General features: G+C 33.9%; 3 protein-coding genes across 3 annotated transcripts in view; 2 read left to right on the top strand and 1 right to left on the bottom strand.

The window, feature by feature from the left end:
• trpc5a (transient receptor potential cation channel, subfamily C, member 5a) overlaps positions 1–10,081 on the top strand; it is a 71,300-nt gene extending 61,219 nt beyond the window's left edge. The window contains exons 7-11 of the mRNA XM_052546239.1: positions 1,876–2,071; positions 2,701–2,913; positions 5,473–5,514; positions 5,732–5,821; positions 7,402–10,081. Of these exons, the coding sequence (XP_052402199.1) occupies positions 1,876–2,071; positions 2,701–2,913; positions 5,473–5,514; positions 5,732–5,821; positions 7,402–8,280 (1,420 nt within the window). The 3' untranslated portion in view covers positions 8,281–10,081. The remainder of the gene's footprint in view (positions 1–1,875; positions 2,072–2,700; positions 2,914–5,472; positions 5,515–5,731; positions 5,822–7,401) is intronic.
• A 2,435-nt stretch (positions 10,082–12,516) lies between these two features.
• Positions 12,517–19,073, top strand: cnpy3 (canopy FGF signaling regulator 3). Its single transcript, XM_052544938.1, has 6 exons — positions 12,517–12,720; positions 13,256–13,382; positions 13,788–13,884; positions 14,197–14,319; positions 14,833–14,950; positions 16,102–19,073. The coding sequence occupies exons 1-6, from the start codon at positions 12,621–12,623 to the stop codon at positions 16,362–16,364; spliced, it is 828 nt and encodes a 275-aa protein (XP_052400898.1). The 5' UTR covers positions 12,517–12,620; the 3' UTR covers positions 16,365–19,073.
• Positions 19,074–21,491: 2,418 nt separating this feature from the next.
• The window catches only part of dachb (dachshund b), a 35,058-nt gene continuing 33,686 nt past the window's right edge, over positions 21,492–22,863 (bottom strand). The window contains exon 12 of the mRNA XM_052547158.1: positions 21,492–22,518. Coding sequence (XP_052403118.1) covers positions 22,481–22,518 — 38 coding nt within the window. The 3' untranslated portion in view covers positions 21,492–22,480. The remainder of the gene's footprint in view (positions 22,519–22,863) is intronic.

Raw genomic sequence — 22,863 nt, 5'->3', positions numbered from 1 at the left:
TTTTTTTTTTTTTGTAAACCATTTAACATTACACGATGCCTACAAAATAGTCAAATAGTCAAAGTGTATGTTTTCTGTTCTAGGTAAGAACATTTACACCAAGTGTTATAGGCCGGGTAAATAATTAGAAAATAGTATTTCTGTCGAATGAGAAAAGTTCAGTCATGCATTTAAGATGTAGAAATGATGTTTTTGCCAAACACATCCAAAGAGTTTTCTACTCGTGCGAAAAAAGCACTTGTGTGCATAAATGATCTAAAGAAACAATGCTGGTCATCAGGTTATTTAAACATTTTTTAAGACAATAGACAGTGTGCCTTGCTTTAGTGACACACAATGTGTAATCTTTTAAACATGTTTAAAATGGTAGGTGTAATTATTTTACTGAGTTTAAGCTAAATGTATATTTGTTCATTTACAGTACACATACTACAGGTTAGATTATTAAATTAAAACATTTCTTACATAACACAAAGTAAAAACAACAAATACGAATTTGCTCATAAATAATATTTAGTTTACTCAGTTTTACTGCGTGTGTGTGTGTGTGTGTGTGTGTGTGTGTGTGTTTGTGTGGTTCAGGTATACCCCATGTTATGGGGAACAATGATGGCAATATCCAAAATCCTTGGGGATTGTTTTTGTCCCTGTGAGGAAACAAGTTTATAAATCATACAGAATGAAGTGTTTTTGAAAATCTTAAAATTAACGGAATTTTCTGTAAGGGGTAGGTTTAAGTGTAAGGTTGGTGTATGGTGATGCAAAATACAATTTTTACAGTCTAAAAAAGCATTACGTCTACGGGATGTCCCATAGAACATGGAAAACCAATTTGTGTGTGTGTGTGTGTGTGTGTGTTTAAAGTCGTTTTTAAAATTAGCGTGAAATTTCAACTCCTTTTACACATCACATATTATGGATAGTATTTTCTTAAAATTAAGGAATGCTTGTTTGATTTTATTAATTCCAGATAACATTCAATTATTTATCTCTTCAGCGACTTGGTTAGTTGATGATGTAGATAATGGTCTCTCTCACTCTTTGAAATTCTCACCTGGAAAGACACCAGACATCGTCCTCCTTTTCAAATGTGTTTGTAGACGGGGAGCATGTGGCCTGTTGGTGCCTAGGTATCAACACCATATAGATCAAACAAACATTGATCCTGTCAAGACGTCAAAACCCTCACTTTTGCACAGCCATTTTTTTTCCCCAGGAAGAACCCAAACACCTCCCACTGTCTTTAGGTGTGAACAACAAGCCAGAAAGGAACTTCACAGAAACCCCCCACAGCTCTGGTTACAGATACAACCATCATATATCCAGTAATAAACACAACACAAGTCAAATCTGAGATCTCTTTGATCTTTTGATTTACACACCTCTGCCATGTCAATCAAGGGTCACAGGACCCAGTGGCATGGCAACCGCTTTGACTGACAGGCCTTATAGTCATAAATCAATCCAAACTGACCATGCACACTTCTGACTACCTGTCAATCTACACGGACTGTACGGCCATAAATCAGGGTAATAAATCATCAAGACTTGAGATAAAGTGTATGATAGGACTACTGATGTTGAATATTTAATGCAACAACAACAACAACAAAATCACAATTCCTTTCCCCCAAGGGATCTCGTAGACGCACAAACTTCGACTCTTAGAGGCAGCCAGACATTGCCTTATGACATTTTTTTGATTCTGTACATTGCAATACTGTAGCTTCTTATTTACAAAGCTGTGACAGCTTTGACCTTCTGTGGCCCATCCCAAATGTGTCTGTGATGTTGTTGCACAATATTCTGATTCATGTGTTTTCTCTCTCTGTCTTTCTTTCTTGTCTCCTGAATCTCCATCCATATGTCTTTCAGGTTATTTGAAACCCTTCAGTCACTGTTCTGGTCGATATTCGGCCTCCTGAATCTGTATGTAACAAACGTGAAAGCTCGGCACGAGTTCACAGAATTTGTTGGAGCCACTATGTTCGGCACTTACAACATCATCTCATTGGTGGTTCTTCTCAACATGCTCATCGCTATGATGAACAACTCCTACCAGCTCATCGCAGTGAGTACTGACCACAATAATTCAAAAAGCCAGAAATACACTGTATTTTACACAGATTTACTCAGAAGATTGGCCAACAAATTGCAAGTACATGTTGCAAGTACATTGCAAGTCCTGATGAATAGATATTATAAAAATTATAATAGACTTTTTCACATTTAAAGAGATTTAATTTTAATTGAAAAGTTTTATATCAGTCAAACGTTTGAAGTTGGTAAGATTTTTTATGTTTTAGAATTTAGCATTAACTTTTGATCAGTTTAATGCATCATTCTTGAATAAAAGTGAAAAAAATAAAATAAAATCTGACTTACCCCAAACTTTGGTTACACTTTATTTTAAGGTGTCCTTGTTACAGTGTAATTATACATTTAAGTACTGAGAAACATTAATTAACTACATGTTATGGTTAGGATTAGGGTTAGGCTTTGGGTTACTTGCATGTAATTATGCATTAATTTTTATTATAATAGTAAGTTCATGTAACAAGGACATAAAGTGTCACCCAAACTTTTGATCATTGTATATATATATATATTTAAATGCATTCTGGATACAATTGGTTTACGATCTTATACTTCATTAATAATTATCATTCAGGTCATAATTTGTTTGTCACTGGGCTTTAGGACCATGCTGACATAGAGTGGAAGTTTGCTCGAACCAAGCTGTGGATGAGTTATTTCGATGAGGGCGGAACACTCCCCCCACCGTTCAACATCATCCCCAGTCCTAAGTCATTCTGGTACCTGTGTCGATGGGTACACGGGCGGCTCTGCGGGTCGGAGGCTGCTCTGCCTGAAGAAGACCCCCATAAACATGAGAGTCTGAAGGAGTTTACGGTAAAGAAAACAACCTGAATCCATCTGAACATTCACACTGTGATTTCATCTGAATCTGATCAAGTGGTTCTGGTTTAAATTACACTTTAAGCACAATGCAGCTGGCTCATTGTGTAACTGATTACCCATTACAATGACTAACAGCGCAGCCACACACATATATCAGCACACTGAATGCTAAAACAGCTCATTTACATTTTTATTGCTTTTGAACTATTGGTTTTTGACTCATAGTGGGATGCAGTAATTGTATTTAGACTGGTATCATCATGCATTACTTTCAGGTATCACCAAGTGAGAGAAATACATATAAAAGCCTTTGACTTTAACAAAATCAACAGCTGAAAAATCCAGCATGTCAGTCTCAGTGAAAGAGTGTTTACACAATTTTGTACATTCAGTTTATGTCATATTTGTTTATGTCGAATTTTTTTCAATTCTGAAAATTCCCAGAAACAGTGACATATATGTGGTACTATATTTGTCTACAAAACCATATTATGGCCATACATACTAATTGGGTAGATGTGAATAACATTATTAATGTCTTTACTGTCACTTTATATCATTTTTTATGCATTCTTAATGTTTCTTTCTTTCTTTATTTTTTTTTGAATGGAAGCCTAAATCTTTACTGGAAATTGATCACCATTATTTGTCTTCAATTGTTTATTTTAAATGGATTCACAGCATGAATTTGTAAAAGTACAATTATTCAAAGGCTTTTTGCATGAATATTAATTAGGTTAGATAACCAGAAAGGTTACCTAGCAACGTCAGCGTGATCAAGTTAATATTCATGAGACAGGTCTTTGCCATATTTTTGACATCACAATCAGCTTGTCAGCCCCCTCCCCCAAACTTCAACTACTGGCTTCATTCAGAGTGGTTGCGGATTTCATTTCAATTGAATCAGTGAAGTGGGGTTTCATATAAATTAATTAAACTTCTATGAAGGAACTTTTTTTTATTATTCAACAAGTTTCTGTTTCTCCTTTGATGATGTAATGAGGTGTAACATGGCCCGAGTCTGTCTGGAGTTTAACCTCCTGTGTTGCCATGCAACTCCCCTTGAAACTGTTTCAAATATATCCTCTCTTGTTCCACCTGACGCACTTTTATTACAAATCCATCTCTCTGCACTGTCTTTATTGGCCTGCATCAGTACAGATGCTCATGCACTCTCTCTCTTTCTCTTTCGCACACTCACACACACACAGAGCCAAAGCACACTCACTCGAAACTCTCTCCCACATGTTTGCGGGCATTGCTGAGCTGGGATCAAACCTTGATCATTATATAAAGCTGCCTACATGTAGAGCTAAGAGGAGAGCAGCTTTCCTGCAATATCTGATAAGAATTTTAAGAATCTCTCAGCATATACTGCAAATTTAGAATACCTTCATGTGCTTATCTGATTTTGTGTTGATTGTGAGTGTACAAATAGCAGCATTCCAGTTAGAAAGCATCTGCAGGACTCATAAATCTCATAACAATGCAAAAGCAGGGAGTATAACTGCACATGAGAATTTGCATTGAAATTGCATTTGAAAATTTTGATTGATTCACTCATTGTGGATGCGATAGGAAAGTGCTTATAACAAAACCCAATTTCCATGAAATTAGTAATTCAGTCTTTTTACTGTCAGACATTTTTGCAGTTTAGGCTGGTGCAGTTTGCATCAGCCTAAATGTCCTTCCAGTGCATCAACAGCATTAACAGATACAACATATGTCTTAGTTATGTGGCCAAAATCATCTTTTTAACACCATCAGCTCAGATAATACACTAACATACAAATTTTTGGGTCAGTTACATTTCTGTTTAAAAAAAATGCTATTCTCTTCATCTTCATTCTCTTCTCTTTGAAAAAAAGTATTATGGTTTTCACAAAATATTAAGCAGCATAACTGTTTTCAGCACTGAAAATAATAAAGGCAGTCTTGGTGAGAGACTTCTTTCCATAACTTTTAAACATCTTTTAAATGGTAAAATGTATGTTTTCTGAAACAGAAAATTCATATTGTTGAATATAAATGTAAAGGACTGGGAACAGAAATGTTATTCATTGTTCTATGATGTTACCCCCTTAATCTGGTGTCAGAATAATCATGAACATTATTATTTTCAGGAAATTTCTAATTTCCTGAATTATATATCATGATTTTTTCATTAAAATAAAAGCTCAATTTTCTAAAATATGGTTTATTATTCTGCCATTTCAGTGTGCTGATCATGATGAATTTGAACATTAATACTGGGTGACAAACACAATTAATGCTTTATTCTACACTAAATTGTACATAATTTATTTATAAAGGAATTCAAATTCATTATTTTATATTGTAACTGATTTAAACTTAAATGCTCTGTTAATCTGTCAGTTATAAGTAATGGAGGCTCATAGCACACAAATGGCAGAGTACTGTATAATTTGAAGAAATCTGAAAATTAATAATTTGCTAATAATAATAATAATAAAGGGGAATATATTTGATTAGTAAATGATCTCAATTACCCTGCATAATTACAGTGTGAATATGTGTTTCTCCTTTCAGGAAAAGCATGCTGACAGGCTAATACAGAATCAGCATTATCAGGTATGCCAGCAGATAAAGCTCTGCAATTACACACATGCGAGAATACAAACAATGTGCATGTAATTGCATTACATCTCTTCGCCTCTGGCTTTGTTTTCCCTGTCTATCTTTTTGCTTGCACCGTCACACCAAAGATTCAGCTGTACATTTCCAGATTAACAAGATTAGGGAGTTCTATCTGACTGCTTGCTTTCTCTTCTTCTCCTTCAACTCTCAGGAGGTCATCCGTAGTCTAGTGAAGAGGTATGTGGCGTCCATGATCCGCAGCGCCAAGACAAGCGAAGGGCTGACGGAGGAGAATTTTAAGGTGCTTCTGAAACTAAATGCTCTTTATTTATCTAGCGTAAATATCAGGAAATGCAGGCTCATGAACAAAAACACTGACACAAGTAATCATTCTTCAAATGCCCCACTTTTGACAGAAAATCTGCAGATCTTCTTCTTATTATCTTTATATGCAATCACCAGAACCCTCAATGATATATATTTTTAAGCTTTTAAAAAAAGTGTCATTAAGATTTATAAAATATTTGCATAGTAAAAATAGAATAATTATAATTCTGCCTATAATTTATACAGCAAGATTACATTTTAATGTAAAATGCTTTGTTGTCAAATATGATGCAGTAAATACCTGATCATTTATTAAAAGTGATTAAAAGTTCCCTCACTACTGAAAAAAACTTCACTTATGCACATTACACTTTTTACATCTTATGTTGTTAAATTAATGTTTATTTCCTTGTTTTGTGTATATGATGGTGTTTTGTATTTGTGTGTGTAAGTGTCCACTCTCTATATTTTAATATTTACCTAAGCTTTTGGAAAAGGTGAACTTTTCATGTGGCTAGTATTACATCATTTAATGAAATACATTTTTTCCCAGTAAATTTGAGTCCAATCAATAAAACTTAAAATGTTGCTACTGTATTTTCACGGTAATGTTCTGACAGCCACAACTGCTGTTTATTTACTGTACATTTCACATTTTTTGCATATTGTGGAGTGAAGACATAAAGCAACATCAATAATGTCAGTCCATTACAGTCCTTTAAATGTATTTTCTTTCTTCACTCAAAGTGGTTTAAAATCTGATTAACAGTACATAGCCACGGGAACATATTTGATCTGGGGGGATAGGCAGTGCCACAGTGGGGGATTTTACATTTACATTTATTCATTTAGCTGACGCTTTTATCCAAAGCGAATTACAATTGCTATATATGTCAGAGGTCGCACTCCTCTGGAGCAACTAGGGGTTAAGTGTCTTGCTCAAGGACACATTGGTGTCTCACAGTGGATTCAAACCCGGGTCTCTCACCATAAGGTGGGTGTCTTATCCACTGCGCCAACACCACCCCTCGATTTTATACAAAATTCTAATATTAAACACCCCTAACACTTATATATTGTGGATGAACATACAAATTAAAGAAAACATAGTAACATGAGCACCAATATATAATTGTGCTTTTGTGATTTTAGATCAATATTTTTTTCTTTAATATTTCTATTATGTAAGGGCATTTTACTAAATATTATCATCGCCTTATATGCAAGTTGTGGTCAGTGAGCATGCTCACTAACTGAATTCTGCACTTTGGTGAATTTTCTCATCAGAAACAGATGTGCAGATGTACATGTGATGCATTAAGAGATTGATTCATCATACACTACAGACAGCTTCACTTATACTTGGAGCTTTTTTAGAGTGCTTACACTTGAGCGAGACTGAATTCTGTGATATATTTTACTATAATGTAAATATTCTTTGCTTGTTGTTTGAATAAAAGAAACTTAAAGTCAAATCAACCCTATAAGTATATATTCATATACTATAAGTATCACTATATATTATAGTAATACTATAATAATGCTCTGCCTTAGGAGCTGAAACAGGACATTTCCAGTTTCCGCTATGAAGTTTTGGACCTTCTGGGTAACCGAAAGCCGCCCCGGCGGAACTATTCCTCCAGCAGCGAGGCCACGCTTCGAGATGAGGTCAGTGATGATGGCGAGGCCTGTCACCATAGCGACGGGAGCAGCATTGGGGCCAAGGGTGTGTCTTTCAAAACTGTTACACCCTCGGATCCGTCGTACGGAGTCTCTGCCCTCTTTCGCTCCATCTCCGGAATGGAGGTCGCTACTACTACGACGACGGTGCCACCATCTGCAAACAGGGAGGGTAAACCAAAGATCAACGGACTGAGGAAGAACCCCTCGCCCTCCTCGTCCCTGTCCTCAGTGGCTCCAGCAAGACCTGCACTTTCACGAACTTGGAGGCGGTTGTCCCGCTTCTCTAGTTCCAAGAAGAACTCTTTCAGACGGCTCGGCCTGCTGTTCTCACGCATGGGAAGCCACCTTCCGCAGCCGGCAGGTGTCACCGCTGCAACCTACACTATCTCAGATGGATTGCTTCACCCGCCGGGGGCTTGGAACGATTTGGGCTTCACCAGGGGTGTCGGTCCCGTCACCAGAAGCGATGCCAACCTTAATCAGGTGGACATGGGTGCTTTAAATGAGGGTGACGGTGCCATGACGACCAATGGACAGAGAGCTAACGGAAGGGATGCTTTACTGACATTAGGACCTCTGTCCCCACCCTCTTCCCTGCACTGTGCTTCCAGTTTCTCCGCCTCCAGCTCCCGCCTCCTGGACTCAAATGAGGACGTGTTCCAGGGATTGGTCGGGCCCTGTGGTGGACAAATCCCAGACTCCTCCCGCTGGGTAACGGAACAGGACGATTCGTTGACCACACAGCTATAGTATTGCTAGTATGTACTGTACAGCACTTTGATAACAACAATAATGAGTGATGATATCAATAACTATGACCTTAACCACAACCGATTCTTCTGTTCCTTCTTTTGTTTGCTGCTGCAATGTTTGTAACTTCTTTCTGAAATTTAACCAAATCAGAAGTTATTTACAAGAGATATGGGATGAGTGTATTCAGAATATAGAGATTCAGAATATAGGGACAGAAAAGTGACATCATCAGAGAAATGCAGGCTTGAATTTTTTATCTTCATTACATCACATTGTTCACCCAACAGTGAAAATTCTGAAATCTGTTTATCAATTTCATGTCATTCCAAACCTGTTTGATTTTTTCCTTCTTCTATAGAACACAAAAGAAGATTTTGGCTAACACTGACTTCTATTAACCATTTTCTTAAGTTTCTTAAGAAGGTTACAGTAAAACAAACACATTGCAGAATGTTACTGTTGGGATCCAACCCATCCATTTTTTTTATTTTTTATTGTTAATTCATTATTGTTATATTACATTAGTAAAATAATTTGCGAGTGCTGTTTCATGAACTCTAAACCACAGGAATCAACCGATTCATGCCATTCAAATTTTAATTCAACTTTATATCTCCAATGTGACCAGAAGCATTGTCAGTTCATGTATTTCTTTTTTATAGAAAGTTCTCATTGGAAACTGTACTTGAGCGAGAAACACATCTGATATGGACCTACAGTGTATGTTTAAGGACATCATGCTCTTGGTGGAACAGGTTTGATGTTTGTTTGTTTTTCTCAGTAACTGATCAGTGAGCCGTTGGCACTCATGCGGTGAAGGTTTTTCACTTTAGTGCTATTATATGTGCACATCATAGTGTGACATTACTCATGTTATGCACCCGGAGGGCTGAAGTTATGCTAGAATCTAACATGACTGAAATCTTATTTTTGTATTCTGAATAGCATGTACAAATGATTTAATTTCAAGACTGTTTTAGTCTAGACAGACATTGTTTATACATTATACTATTATAATGTTTTTGGAGCTTTTCTTTGACTGCTTACTTTTTACTGTATGTGAATATTAATTAGTACATTATAATAATCAGGTATAGGGGAGATGTCCTAAGACATGCATCGAATAAGACATCCCCCTGCTCTGCGATGATGAATGCTGACGAACCATACACAGTGCCAATGCTAAAATATTCAGACTTTAGGCCAACTCTGATATTTTACTGTATTATGAATATGGTATTGATGTAGTAAGAGGACATTTTTAATTTGACATGGTTTTATGTTGGAGAATATATATAAAAAGTGGTGAAGGAGTGAAAATTATCTAAACATTAGCATAAATAATCAGATTGAGGATATTTAACAATGAAAGTATTTATATTAAAAAAATTCAACAAAAAGATTATTGTCCTAAGGTCACTGTTTTAACATTTCTGAGTGATGCTGTCAGCTTCTGAAATATTTAACTGCAGGGGCTGAATGTTACAAAACAATGTCACATTTTAGGAGATTTGTTTCAGTGCTTTCAAATGAAACCTCACAAAGGGCACAATTGCAATGTGGGACTGTGAAATCCAGTAACATGACAGAATTGGTCAAGGCCTGATTACTTTTGGCAAAGGCGCTGTAAATGCTTATGTAAACACTTGAATGGAATACTTGCTCCTCTTGTATGATTCTTACCACTTTCTACTTTTCCTTGGAAATGTGTGAACATACGATGAAGATAAAAAGTATTTCTGACAGCCAGAAACTGAACTCAAGGGAATGCTGAATATGCAGATTCAATAAAGCTGAATAACCCTGGTGTTGTCTTTGATTTCTTGCCATTTCTCAACAAGATATAAATGCAGATATGTGCTTTACTCTTTCCTGGCTGTAGCTCTACTGTAGGATGAACAGTAAAGTAAGTAAGGCCCAGATTTTTGTCAGTTATGAAAATGTACCTTAAAAAACTATACTATGTTCTACTGGGGGACATTTGTAATGCCAACACCATCGTACAATAGTTTTGTAAAATTGGCACTATAAGGTATTGCATAGAACAGTGATTTATGTACCATGGAATATATATATATAGATATCAGATATTATTTCTGAAAGATCATGTGACTAAAGACTGAAGAAGTGGCTAAAAGAAATACATTTTAAAACATATTCAAAAAGAAAAATGACTTTAACGAGTAAAAAATATTGGTAACACTTTATAATAACTGCACACTATTAATCATTAATTAAGCATTAGTAAACAGATAATTCATAATTTATAAAGCATTAATAGACAGTAATAATCAGTTTATAAATACAGATATAAATGATATATTCTTGATTTAAAAGCATATCTATAATGTGTAATTACATACTTTATTCATGATCAATTTATCATTTCTCAATGAAGTATATAGCATTATTTACAAACCAGTTATTTATGAGTTGCCAGTAATTCATAAGATCACAATTCAGGTAGTTATAAAGCATTTAGTAGTGGTCAGTTAACTATTTATGTGAGCTCATCTAAAGTGAGGACTAGTTATGCCTTGTAAAGCATTTATAAAGGATAGTTAAAGGCTCAGTTATCTTCTAAACAAAAAAAAAAAAGAAGAAATAAACACAACACAATGATACAGAACATAGAAATATTAACAGCCTTTAAATCTCATTTGTAAAAGCTTTACAAGGCATAAATAGTCCTCACTTTAGATGAGCTCACAAAAATAGTTAACTAACAACTACATGAATTAACCCTGAATTACAGTAGAAATACATGTTAATAAACCATTTATTAACACTATAAGTAATTATTACTATATGTCTGAATGAAAAGATGTATGAATGCACATTTAAATAGTTTATTAATCATTTACTTACAATTTCTAAGTGATCTTAGACAACTCCTTAATAAATGGTGTGTAAATAATGCTATACTTAATTTAGAAATGATAAATTGATCATTAATAAAGTATGAAAAAACAATTATTAAATACATTATAGATATGCTTTTAAATCAGGTATAAAGCATTTATATCTGTATTTATAAACTACTTATAAATGTCTATTAATGCTTTATAAATGATGAATTAACTGTTTCCTAATGATTAACTAATGATTAATAGCATGCAGTTATTATAAAGTGTTACCAAAATATTTTGTGCTATTTCTAACTCAATTGTTCATCAGATTAAGATTTGGAGAGCATAAGAGAGCATTTTTCATGGTACATGCATCATGTTGTATGGTATTTTCCCTAGTACTGTATCCACTGTAAAAATGGGCAGACTTTACCAGGGTTGAGAATAATTGATTCATATTGCATCGTTAATTACTTAATTGCAAATTGTAATGGTATTTTAGAGTCTTTTGCAAATTTTTTCCAAATGCCAGTCATATTGCCTATGAAAACCCTCTTCTTGTGCCCTTGGAAGTGCTGACTAATAGCTGTCAGGTTAAACTTCAGCATACTGTCCAAAGAACACATCTAATTTACCTCCTCCGTCATTTGAAATAATGCTGTTGATGACAGGAGCTGCCTATAAATTAGTTTGTTTGGGTAAATTCAGATAAATGTGGTGACTTCTCCACTGCATTTCAATGACATTCCTGATTAAAATATAAATGTGGTCACTGATATGAGTGTAAAACATTTTAATGCATGTGAACTGTGCTTTAATGTAAACAGTGGTTCAACTTTCAATTCTATATATATAGAAGATATTAGTACAAATGTATTATTATTACCATGATGGAATTGTTAAAAATGCCTTTTACAAATTAGTGGGAAATCTGTGAATAACAGAGAAAGTATTCCTTAGGGTACTTGGGAGGCTAAGATTATTGCCACTGTAGTAATCAGTAAACATGACATGCTAATTTATGAGTGCAATTTTCAAGTCTTGGGAAGAATCTAATTGTGTAGAGTGTAATGCCCTCTGGTGGTTGTGTCATCCATTGCACAAAAGTTCCGCTATTTAAAACACTTTCTTTGGTATATTTTATTTGTTTTGGTATATTTTATTGCTAAATTTCAAAACGAAAACGTATTCTAGAGCCGGATCCGCTTATTCTACAATATTCAAGAAAACGTAGCTTTTGTTTCTATATTTAAATTAAGTGTACTGTACTAACAAAAATACACCAAGCCGCTCTTTCCTAAACATGTCTTGGATTCCTCCCACGTTTTTCATTGGCTCCGTCATGCTACTTCCGCGTTCGTGATTGGTCCACTCGGCGCAGCTTCTGCGTCAACATAACACAGCGGAAGTGAAAGCCTTATAATAGCAGCTAAATAAGCATGTTCGATATTTTAGTATTTCACATTGTAAATATTTTCTGCTAAAAAGATGAATGTTTTTATCTGCGTCGTATTGTTTCTTGTAAGTGCCGCAGCTGCTAACAAAAGCGGGTATGATGACTGGGTGCATCTGCCAAATAAATGTGAAGGTAGACTGTCCCTAATTTATAATGAGTTAATATTTTGCTTTAAATACAGCATAATCGCTTGTGCATACCACTCTTATTTTCAGCGCTTGATAAAATCATTTTATGCAATCGCAGACACATATTTTACACGATGTAATAGATCTGAGATATGTTATCATACTCAGTAACGTTACAGATGTCAGTGTGTATCAATAGCAATCTGCTTTTTTTTATTCATAACAGTTGTATGTCGAAAGAGACATTTTATTTTATTAATTATTTATTGTTTTAATAATTAAGTCTTATAATTATTAATTCAAAATATTGCATTGGCATACTTGGAATAATCAAGAGCAGCAGATTTCCTCTTTTTAACGGACCTCACTGGTTGTGTCTCAACACCTTGTGTGATCCCTACCTAGGCTGCATGTTTGGAACGTTGAATGGGTCTGTAATGACAAACAATGCCGTCTATGTAGGCAGCACACTAGGATTTGAGACACCGCTGCTTTCTGTTCCTCTTCTGGCGCTGAATATGGTTTTTATGTTTCTATAGTGTGCAAATTTCTTAGTGTTGAAATGAAGTCTGCATTTGAAGAGACTGGCAAAACAAAAGAAGTGATTGAAACCAACTATCGCTTCCTGGATGATAAAGGTGCACCGTCAATCAAATATGTCAAATCGTAAGTCACTTTGTTTTCTCAGAGCAAATTTTGACCTTAGAAGGATCATTCATCCAAATGAAAATTGTCATTTACTTACCCTCAGCCTTTTCCAAACCTGTATGAATTTCTTTCTCCTGTTGAACACAAAATAAGATATATATATATATATATATATATATATATATATATATATATATATATATATATATATATATATATATATATATATATATATTTTTTTTTTTTTTTTTTTTTTTTTTTGCATACTACGGAAATCAGTGGCTACTGTCAACTGTTTTCTTAACAATATTCTTTCACCAATTCTAGTCTAGAAATGCAGGAGTACTATAAAGTAACCATGTCATACTGTTTTTGGATGCAGCGTGACTTATATTATATTAAGCGATGTCTTTTGCTTTTCAGTGATATTCGTTTCATAGAGGTGATGGAGAATGTTTGCTCAAGGATTATGCAGTACAATCTACACAAAGAGAGAGATGGAAGTAATCGCTTTGCAAAGGTAGGTTAACACATTTCCTTTATGCCTTCCACATTACTTTTAGTGAATTTACTTTTTTGGGGGGTTTATGAGTGAATAAAAATTTAAATTGTTTTGTGAATGAATACCCCAAGTTGCAATGGCAATTTCATATAATAAATGCAACATGAAAATTAAGCTTTGAAATTCGAACTGATAATTACTGCAGAAGTAAATGGAATGCAATTAAAAATTTCAGTATGATTTTTTTTTTTTTTTTTTTTACTGTATTCTGTGATGTGTTATAATGCATTATAGCTGGTGAAATCTGATCATTTGTCTTTCTCTGCTCAGGGGATGTCTGAGACATTCTCAACCTTACATAACCTGGTTAATAAAGGCGTAAAGGTGGTCATGGACATTCCTTATGAACTGTGGAATGAGACCAGTGCGGAAGTGGCAGATCTCAAAAAGCAGGTATGTGAGTGACTGAGAAATCTTAGAATTATGCCTGTTAGTGGATTAAGTTTAAATTAAATTAAATTTAAAATGTAATTCAATTTAACTATATTAACACTACCGTTAAAAAGTTTTGAGTCATTAAGATAAAAAAAAAAGAAATTCATACTTTTATTCAGCATGGATGCTTTAAATTGATAAAATGTTATAGTAAAGGCATATATAATGTTACAAAATATTTATATTTCAAATATATGCTGTTATTCCAATTCATCAAAGAATCCAGAAAAAAATGCATCAGTTTTCACAAAAATGTTAATCAGCACAACTATTTTCATCATTGATAATGATGATAATGAATAACGTTTAACTTTTCTTGTAAAAATTGTTGATTCTGTTTCCTTTTCAAGCTATAACTTTGATTAGCATAGGTTAATGGGAGTGCAAATAAAACAATGTATGTAAATGCATGTTTGTGCAGCATATCTACTGGCACGTGGGAATTATGAGATTTGTGTTTTGTTCCCTTAGTGTGATGTGATGTTAGAGCAGTATGAAGAAGTCATTGAAGACTGGTATAAAGGCAGCCAGGAGGAAGATATCACCACTTACCTGTGTGAAAAACACGTGCTGAAAGGACAAGACACTGGTAATGTGAAACTAACAGCTGTTTTACTCCAGCACAACCTCTTTTATAAGAGTTAAACCGCTCTAGACATAATATTATGACTACTTACAGACTAAACCTCTTGATCTCCTTTATCGGCACCAGCTTCAAGAGCTGTTGTTTCTGGGAAGCTACTAGAGGCTACAGGAGCAGTAATAGTACAAGACATAACTTAATGTGTAAAGCATGTGTTGATTTCTTGATAAATATAAATTATTTTAAGGAATTAATACTTTTACTAAGCATATCTGTATCTATATCTGGATATATATATATATATATATATATGTATATGTATATATATATATATATATATATATATATATATATATATATATATATATATATATATATATGTATGTGTGTATGTATGTGTGTGTGTGGGTGTGTGTTATTTTAATTAAAAACTGTACGAAATGTAAACATATATGTGACCCTGGAGCACAAAACCATGTCATAAGTAGCATGTCTATAGCAATAACCAACAATACGTTGTATGGCTCAAATTATTGATTTTTCTCTTATGCCAAAAATCATTAGGGTATTAAGTAAAGATCATGTTCCATATAGTTATTTTGTAAGTTTCCTACCTTAAATATATCAAAACTTAATTTTTGATTAGAAATATGCATTGCTAGGAACTCCATTTGGTCACATTTAAAAGTGATTTCCTCAGTATTTATCTATTTTTTTATATATAGTTGTATCTCAGCAAAATATTGTAATAAAAAGTATGCATCAATGTTAAGTTTATTTATTCAGCTTTCAGATTATGTATTAATTAAATTTTTATGACCGGTTTTGTGGTCCAAGGTCACATTTGTCAAAGTATTGTTTGAGAAGTACTCAAAGTATGACATCTTAGTTAGAATACCAGTTGGGGTGTAAATGAGTAAATACAAATAGCTGTCTTTCTTCATATGACCAGCTTGTTGCTTCCTGTAATGAAATATTAATTTGGCATTGTACTGGCTCTTATGCCATTGCTATAGCAACCAATATAGATCTGCCAGAAAAAGACATCACTTCCTGAACACGCAGCTCTGATTTGATCAGTTGTTGCTAATAACAGTGAGGACAGTCTGTATAAAGATCAGGACTGTAGAAACATGTTCTTCTGACTCTCTCTGCAGGCTGTCTTAAAGAGAACTGGGCTGGGAAAAAGGGAGACATGGCAGCTATCGCAGAGGACAAGAAGAAAAAGAAGGGCAAAAAGAAGAAAGGTAAAGACACTGAGGATGGGCAGAAAAAAGAGAAGGTGAAGAAGAAGAAGAAGAAAAAGTCCAAGCTGACTGAGACTGAGACCAGCAAGCGGAAAACTGAAGAAGCTGGATACACCTCTGATGAGGAGATCCAGAAGAAACTTCCTCTTAATCAGGATAAAACTGAACTCTGATAGATTTCTTTACTTTTTTTTTCTCTCTGACATTTGTCTCACTGATATCTACATTAATGACTGATATTGAGATGTACATGGAGTTTTAGTTAGAAGAAGGTAATATTGAGGTCCTCATTCTAGATCACTTGTTACATTAACTCCATCCAGGAAGAAGCTAAAATCAAATGCCATTACAAATCCAGAAATGCAAACTAGACCAATCAAACTCTGCTGTAGCTTGTGTTTGTTCTCACGCTGGTTTCATGTCAGTTACATTATATACAAGCTAAAATCTTTTTTCAGGGAAATGTCTGCCTTTTGAAGACTCTAGTGTTTTGAATCAATCAAGTTGGCAATTGTTGGAATGGATTCTGGAAATCCTTGTGGTTCTCATTTCTTTTATTCTTGACTCATCTCACTGAGTCCAACACAATAACCCCACCACCTCCCAAATTTGAGTTTAGTTTATGAATTTAGTCATGAAGTTTTCTTATGCCTACTGTTTCTTTTAATTGCCATTGATTTCACAGGAAAAGATCCTTCATAGATTCCAAGTAAGGAAATACATAATTGGAGCTTTTTCTGTATTAATATTATTAGGTTTTACAAATCTTAATCTTTCTTTTTCTGTGTTGGAAAATATTTTTTGGTTAACTTTTATGTGATGCAACAAATGCATACATTTTTTTTTTTTTTTTTTTTTAACTTGGCATCTCATAAAGTCTCTAAATGTCCCACATTTCTCATTTCAGTTATGCAGATAATGGGAGAAAACCCTGAGAAAATACCTGGGACCTTTTCTTTCTTTCTGTTATCCAATTAAGTGTGTGCCATTTTTGCTTGATCTGTTCATATAAGATTTTTGCATTTGCTGTGTGTATGTATGTGATGTCACGGAATGTTTAAGTTACAGTTTTATTTAATATTTTACTCAGAAGTATTGTTTACTTAAGCTGTTTATCTGATATCAGCCATCACTATTTCCAGAGATGTGTGTGTGAGAGTGAGTGAGTGTGTATGGGTGCATGCGTGTGTGTGTGTGTGTGTGTGTGTAAGAGAGAGAGAGAGAGAGTGAGTGTGTGTGTTTGAGAGAGTGTGTGTGTGTGTGTGGTCTTGTTTTTGTGACATATCAGGACACAACTTTGTATAATGACATGGGTATGACACAGGTATTACAAGGAGAGGGTGACTTATGAGGACATAACCCATGTCCCCCATTTTTCAAAACGCTTAGAAATCATACAGAATGAGTTTTTTTTTTTTTTTTTTTTTGAGAAAGTAAAAATGCACAAAGTTTCCTGTGAGGGTTAGAGTTAGGTGTAGGGTTGGTGAAGGCCGATAGAATATACAGTTTCTACCGTATAAAAACCATTAAGCCTATGGGATGTCCACACTTTTCACAAAAAACAAATGTGTGTGTGTGTGTGAGAGAGAGAGAGAGAGAGAGAGAGAGCTCCTGCAGGTGTTTGTGGGCCTATTCTGATTACTGTTGTTTGGGGTGTGTGTGAAAGTTATTGACCTTAGCTCATTAGCTGAGGCGTTTAATAAGTGTTGTAGATGACTGATGAATAAAAGGGAAAACTGGCTACAACTCTTGAAAAAAACTCGGAAGGAAACGTTTTTAAACGGTAGTTTTCCAGTCTTCACCACAAGAGGGTGGTAACACCAAGAAGGAAGAAGAAATCCTGGCTTGATAAGAGATTGTAGTAAAGTTTTATTCGATTGTGCACGTGTCGCGAGGACATTCTGTATGATTATTTGTATATAATTCAAATGATATATTTTTATATAATTAAAAATGGTAAATTAATTTAAAATCAGTTTAATTTAAGGTGTAAACATTGTGTTTAAAACTAACTGTCGATAACTTCTATTTGAGCGGTGCTATACCCTCAACAGAAAGAAAAGAACAAACGAAACTTAAGGAAATCCATTAATATTTCTTTCTCATTTTTATTAGAATTAATGAAGCAATGCTCTTCAGACAGATGTAAATAATGGTGTGTTATGAAGAAGCGTCTGTCACGAGGCCTGTTTATCAGTAGTGACCCTGCTGCAGTGCAGAAGGCTTTGTCCGCATTTCCACTCCTCAATGTCACATTCCTCTTCTGTTATGTTTGAGCAATCTGTATTTGCCCTTCAGTATTGGAGCAAATGGCTATTCACTTGCACAAACACATCTCAATGAATAATTCACAAAAACAAACATCTTGCACCCAGGATAAAACCTTTTCATTTTTGCTATCAGTAAGACTGCGAGACTCTTCCTATGGCAAATGGAGAAAATCGAGAATTTGATTGTTCTCTAATCTATGAGAATAAAAAATATTGATCTTTTACATTGCAATCACCTGGTATATTACACAAGAGACAGTACGTGTGAGCAAGAATATGAATCTCTCTTCTCTGGCCCGTTGTTTTGTTGTTTTGTTTTGCTCCAGTTTTGTTCGACCATGTCTGTCTATATGAAATCATTTATGACCCTGGATGGTTTCCCCATGAAAATGGTGCCCAAATAACCACATAATTAATCTCTCTCTGTCTTAAGGCCTACCACATTTCATACAATATCATCATTTTGACATAATCTGTTTAATTGATACTCAGTTGATTGTAGAAAATACAATTATTTATTTTGTTTACTGAGCTAATTTGAATTTTTTACAATTCTACTTAACCTTTAATTGTAAAGAATTGAGGGCCCTTTTACCCTATTTGTGCCAGAAGACAGTTTATTCATATATTTAATGCAGATGTAAAACGGTTACATAAAAAACATTAATTAGTGATAAAGACATAATTTTTTGTACATATGTAAAATTGATGTGCATACCGGTCAAGTTTTAATAATTAATGGTTATATTCAGCAATAATGCATTACTCAAAAGTTGCCAGTGGAAAAAAAAAGTTACTAAAAATGTATTTAGTTTTTCACACAAAAATTAAGTGGCACAACCATTTGTCAAAATTATGATGAAATAATATAAGAAATGTTCCTTGAGTACTAAATCGCCATATAATGATTTCTGACAGATCATGTGACACTGAAGACTAAATTGTGAAGAAAGTATAAAGTGAAGATACTGAAGAACATTCAGCTTTGCGTCACAGGAATAAATTACATTTTACAATATATTAAAATAGAAAACAGTTACTTAAATTCTTAGAATATTTTACTATATATATATATATATATATATATATATATATTAATAGTAATATAATATATCATAATATAATATATATATATATATATATATATATATATATATATATATATATATATATATATATTAATAGTAATATAATATATCATAATATAATATAATATATATATATATATATATATATATATATATATATATATATATATTAATAGTAATATAATATATCATAATATAATATATATATATATATATATATATATATATATATATATATATATATATATATATATATATAATTTATTTATTTTTGTAATGTATTTGCAATCAAGTAAATGTATCCTTGATGAGACTTCCTTCAAAAACACGAACCAACCCCAAACTTTTGAACAGTATTGTAGGACTATAAAAAAAATATATTAATTCATTTTTCTTGTATCAGTCATTTAAAGAAACCTTCTCATTCTTCTGCACAGTGTAAGTCAAAAAAGTGAAACACTGGTCATTTTAGATGAGGACAAACATCCTCTGTTATCTTTAGATGTCAAGTCAAATGTTGTTCATGAGTTCAATGACTTAATCACGATTTAATAATTTCCATTCAAAGCATTTCCTCCCTTTCCATCCCACCAAATATGGGTTATCTAGTTAAAAATGGTCTAATTTAAGCCTTTTCCCTAAAAATGTGTCTTTATTTTTGAAGGCTGTGGTGCATGAAATGGGTCTATAACTCACTGGAATCTACAAGCTTCTTCAAATCACATTTTTAAAAAAAAGACAAAAAAAATCTGGGCTGCCTTTTTTATGGGAAACAAAATGAACTCATGTTTCTGTTGTGAATATTATGGGCAAATCAGTCAATCAGTGCATATGACTATCTATAGTCATCGTCGCACCACCCTGAGAAAACAGCAACCACCCTCAATGCATCCTGGGAATAGACTGACATATCAGGCACATTTCTGTTTATCCCGCTCGGGGGAATTGAAAGAACCCACAACTTGTCTCATCCTTTTAAAGAATATATCAAACAAGTTTCTGTATTGGTTTGCAGTTGTACACTGTAAGAATTTTTTTTAAGTTAATTGTATTAGTGTATAGTGTAAAAAAAAAAAAAGGATTTCACTTTTTTGGCTTCGGAACGTTTATTTTGTAATAATTTGTGAAAATTGCTAGCAATTTCAAAGTGTGCAAATTGTTTACAAGATAATTTTGTATTAAAAGTTTTCTTGATTTTTGAGGTTTCACTTGTTTTTTTTTGTTTTTTTTCCCAGTCTGCTTAGTTAATGCTTACACAATATCCTTTATGCAGTTCCTGTAACGTAGAGACTCCAAACTTGCGCACAGCTAAAATAATATATTTTCCAGGATGTTGAACAGAGCTGAAAACACAAACAAGCTCAACAGTCCTCTTCAAGTTTACAAGCACTGATATATTTCTCACAAAACAATCATAGCAAAACAGATGCCATTTCTGTATCCTAAACATATGTTTATCTTCCGCTCCTATCTTTTGCTAGCTGTAGTTATGAAACCACACTTTTCCCACGTTCCCAAATGGTCATTTCCCATTTTTAGGGAGCAATTCCAAATCAAGAGTAGATTGTTTTCTAATCTATTTATGGTCCCCACAGATTTATGGTCTCGAGTGATATACGAAAGAAAAATATTATAAATCCATGTTACAGTACTGCACTTTGAGTCATGATATCATTTATTTGGATATCATACAGCAGGAGCTGTTGGAGTGCTGTTGTAAAATAGAAATATCAGTATGGAGTAATGCTTAGCTTGTGTCTGGCCACGAGAAGACCACAAACTGAATGTCAATGAGGACTTTGATACGTGTCAGTAAAGGCCGATATGTAGCAGTGGAGGCATTTAAGCACTAATGGGGTCTCATTTGCATGACCTGAATCAATAGGATTGTTTGATGGCTTTAGCTACATCAGGAACGCTATTGACGACAAGGTGACACCAGTGACATGAGCGTTGCTTTGTTTATTTGTGTTGTCGGTTCATTCTGGTGCACAAAATGGTGACAGACATCGATCTAGACCTTTCAAGACATCATTTAGCATTCGAATGCCTATCGGATGGATGGCTCATCCCGACAGTACCAGCAGGGAATTCTGTTCTGCGGGAAGTCTGGTTTCCTCTTTAAGTAACTCACAGACTAAATAAAGACTCGTGCATTGGGGAAAATGCCAAATGCATAAGAAAATATCCTCTGCTGTCTTAGTGTCTAGTTTGAACTTATGATAAAATGGCAAGTGAATCGAATCGCTGTAAATGCTGAAAAACATGAAACCACATCTACAATATCAACAGGTTCCTTCTTAGAATAATGAGGGAAAGATTCCAAAAATATTCAGTAGTTTTTCCATCTGAAAGCCAATAAAATAATGCAAGGTCTTACAAAGAAAACTCCCACATAAGGTTATTCAAACCGAAGAACAGGTGAATATTTTAAACAGTATTAAGAAGCTAAACTGAACTACAAAGAGAGATAAATGGACTGCAGAACCAGAAGATGTACATACAAGAGAAAAGCCATGAAATGTAAGATTCCACACTCTTTAGGGTCTTTAAACAAGTATGAAACACAACCTTTTTTATTTTATTTAATTTTTTTCATTTTCCTCAGCCTGTCCTGAGGGCATTAGACTGAAGGTCACTGTCCTGAAGGGATAATGCCAAAACATCATCCAGTCACTTCCAAACGCTGCTTCAAAAAAAAACAAGTAAAAGTACATCAACAGTGCTCTCCACAGAGCTTAAACAAGGACTTAAGCACAGTGTATGTAGATAAAACAACAGTGGAGGATTCTGGAATGTTGTGTGGATGGAGCAGTGGATTGGGTCAAGGAGAAGATCTTCTCCAGTGTAGCTCACTGCATAAAACCTTGAAGTCCTCTCTTCAGCATTCAGAAAGTGTGTGATGTGGAGAACATCCCTATCCACCTCTTCTTAGTACATTATTGGATTTTTTGTGTATGCTCTGCTTTCTGCAATTAGAGAAAAACAAAAGAAAGGTTTGAATTTGTAAACGTAAAGACAACTGACATCTCTATATTTCATTTGATATTTAACAATTATATAAATATGTGTAAAAGTGTTAAACTTCTCTGGGCCATTTAATGGGACTTTCATATTTAATAAAGGTTTTAAAGGTTTAACATTTCATAAAAGGTTGGGGTCTGTAAGATACTGATTGATTGTTGTTTGTAAAATAAATTCAAACTTTTATTTAGTTAGGATGCATTAAATTAAATAAAAGTAACAGTTAAGACAAATGTATTTATTTCAAATATATGCTGTTCTTTTGAACTTTCTATTCATTCAAGAAAATA

The sequence above is a fragment of the Carassius gibelio genome, chromosome B1 (assembly GCF_023724105.1).
Source record: "Carassius gibelio isolate Cgi1373 ecotype wild population from Czech Republic chromosome B1, carGib1.2-hapl.c, whole genome shotgun sequence".
Lineage (NCBI taxonomy): Eukaryota > Metazoa > Chordata > Actinopteri > Cypriniformes > Cyprinidae > Carassius > Carassius gibelio.
The sequence above is the reverse complement of the archived record's forward strand: the minus strand, read 5'-3'. Positions and strand labels throughout refer to the sequence as shown.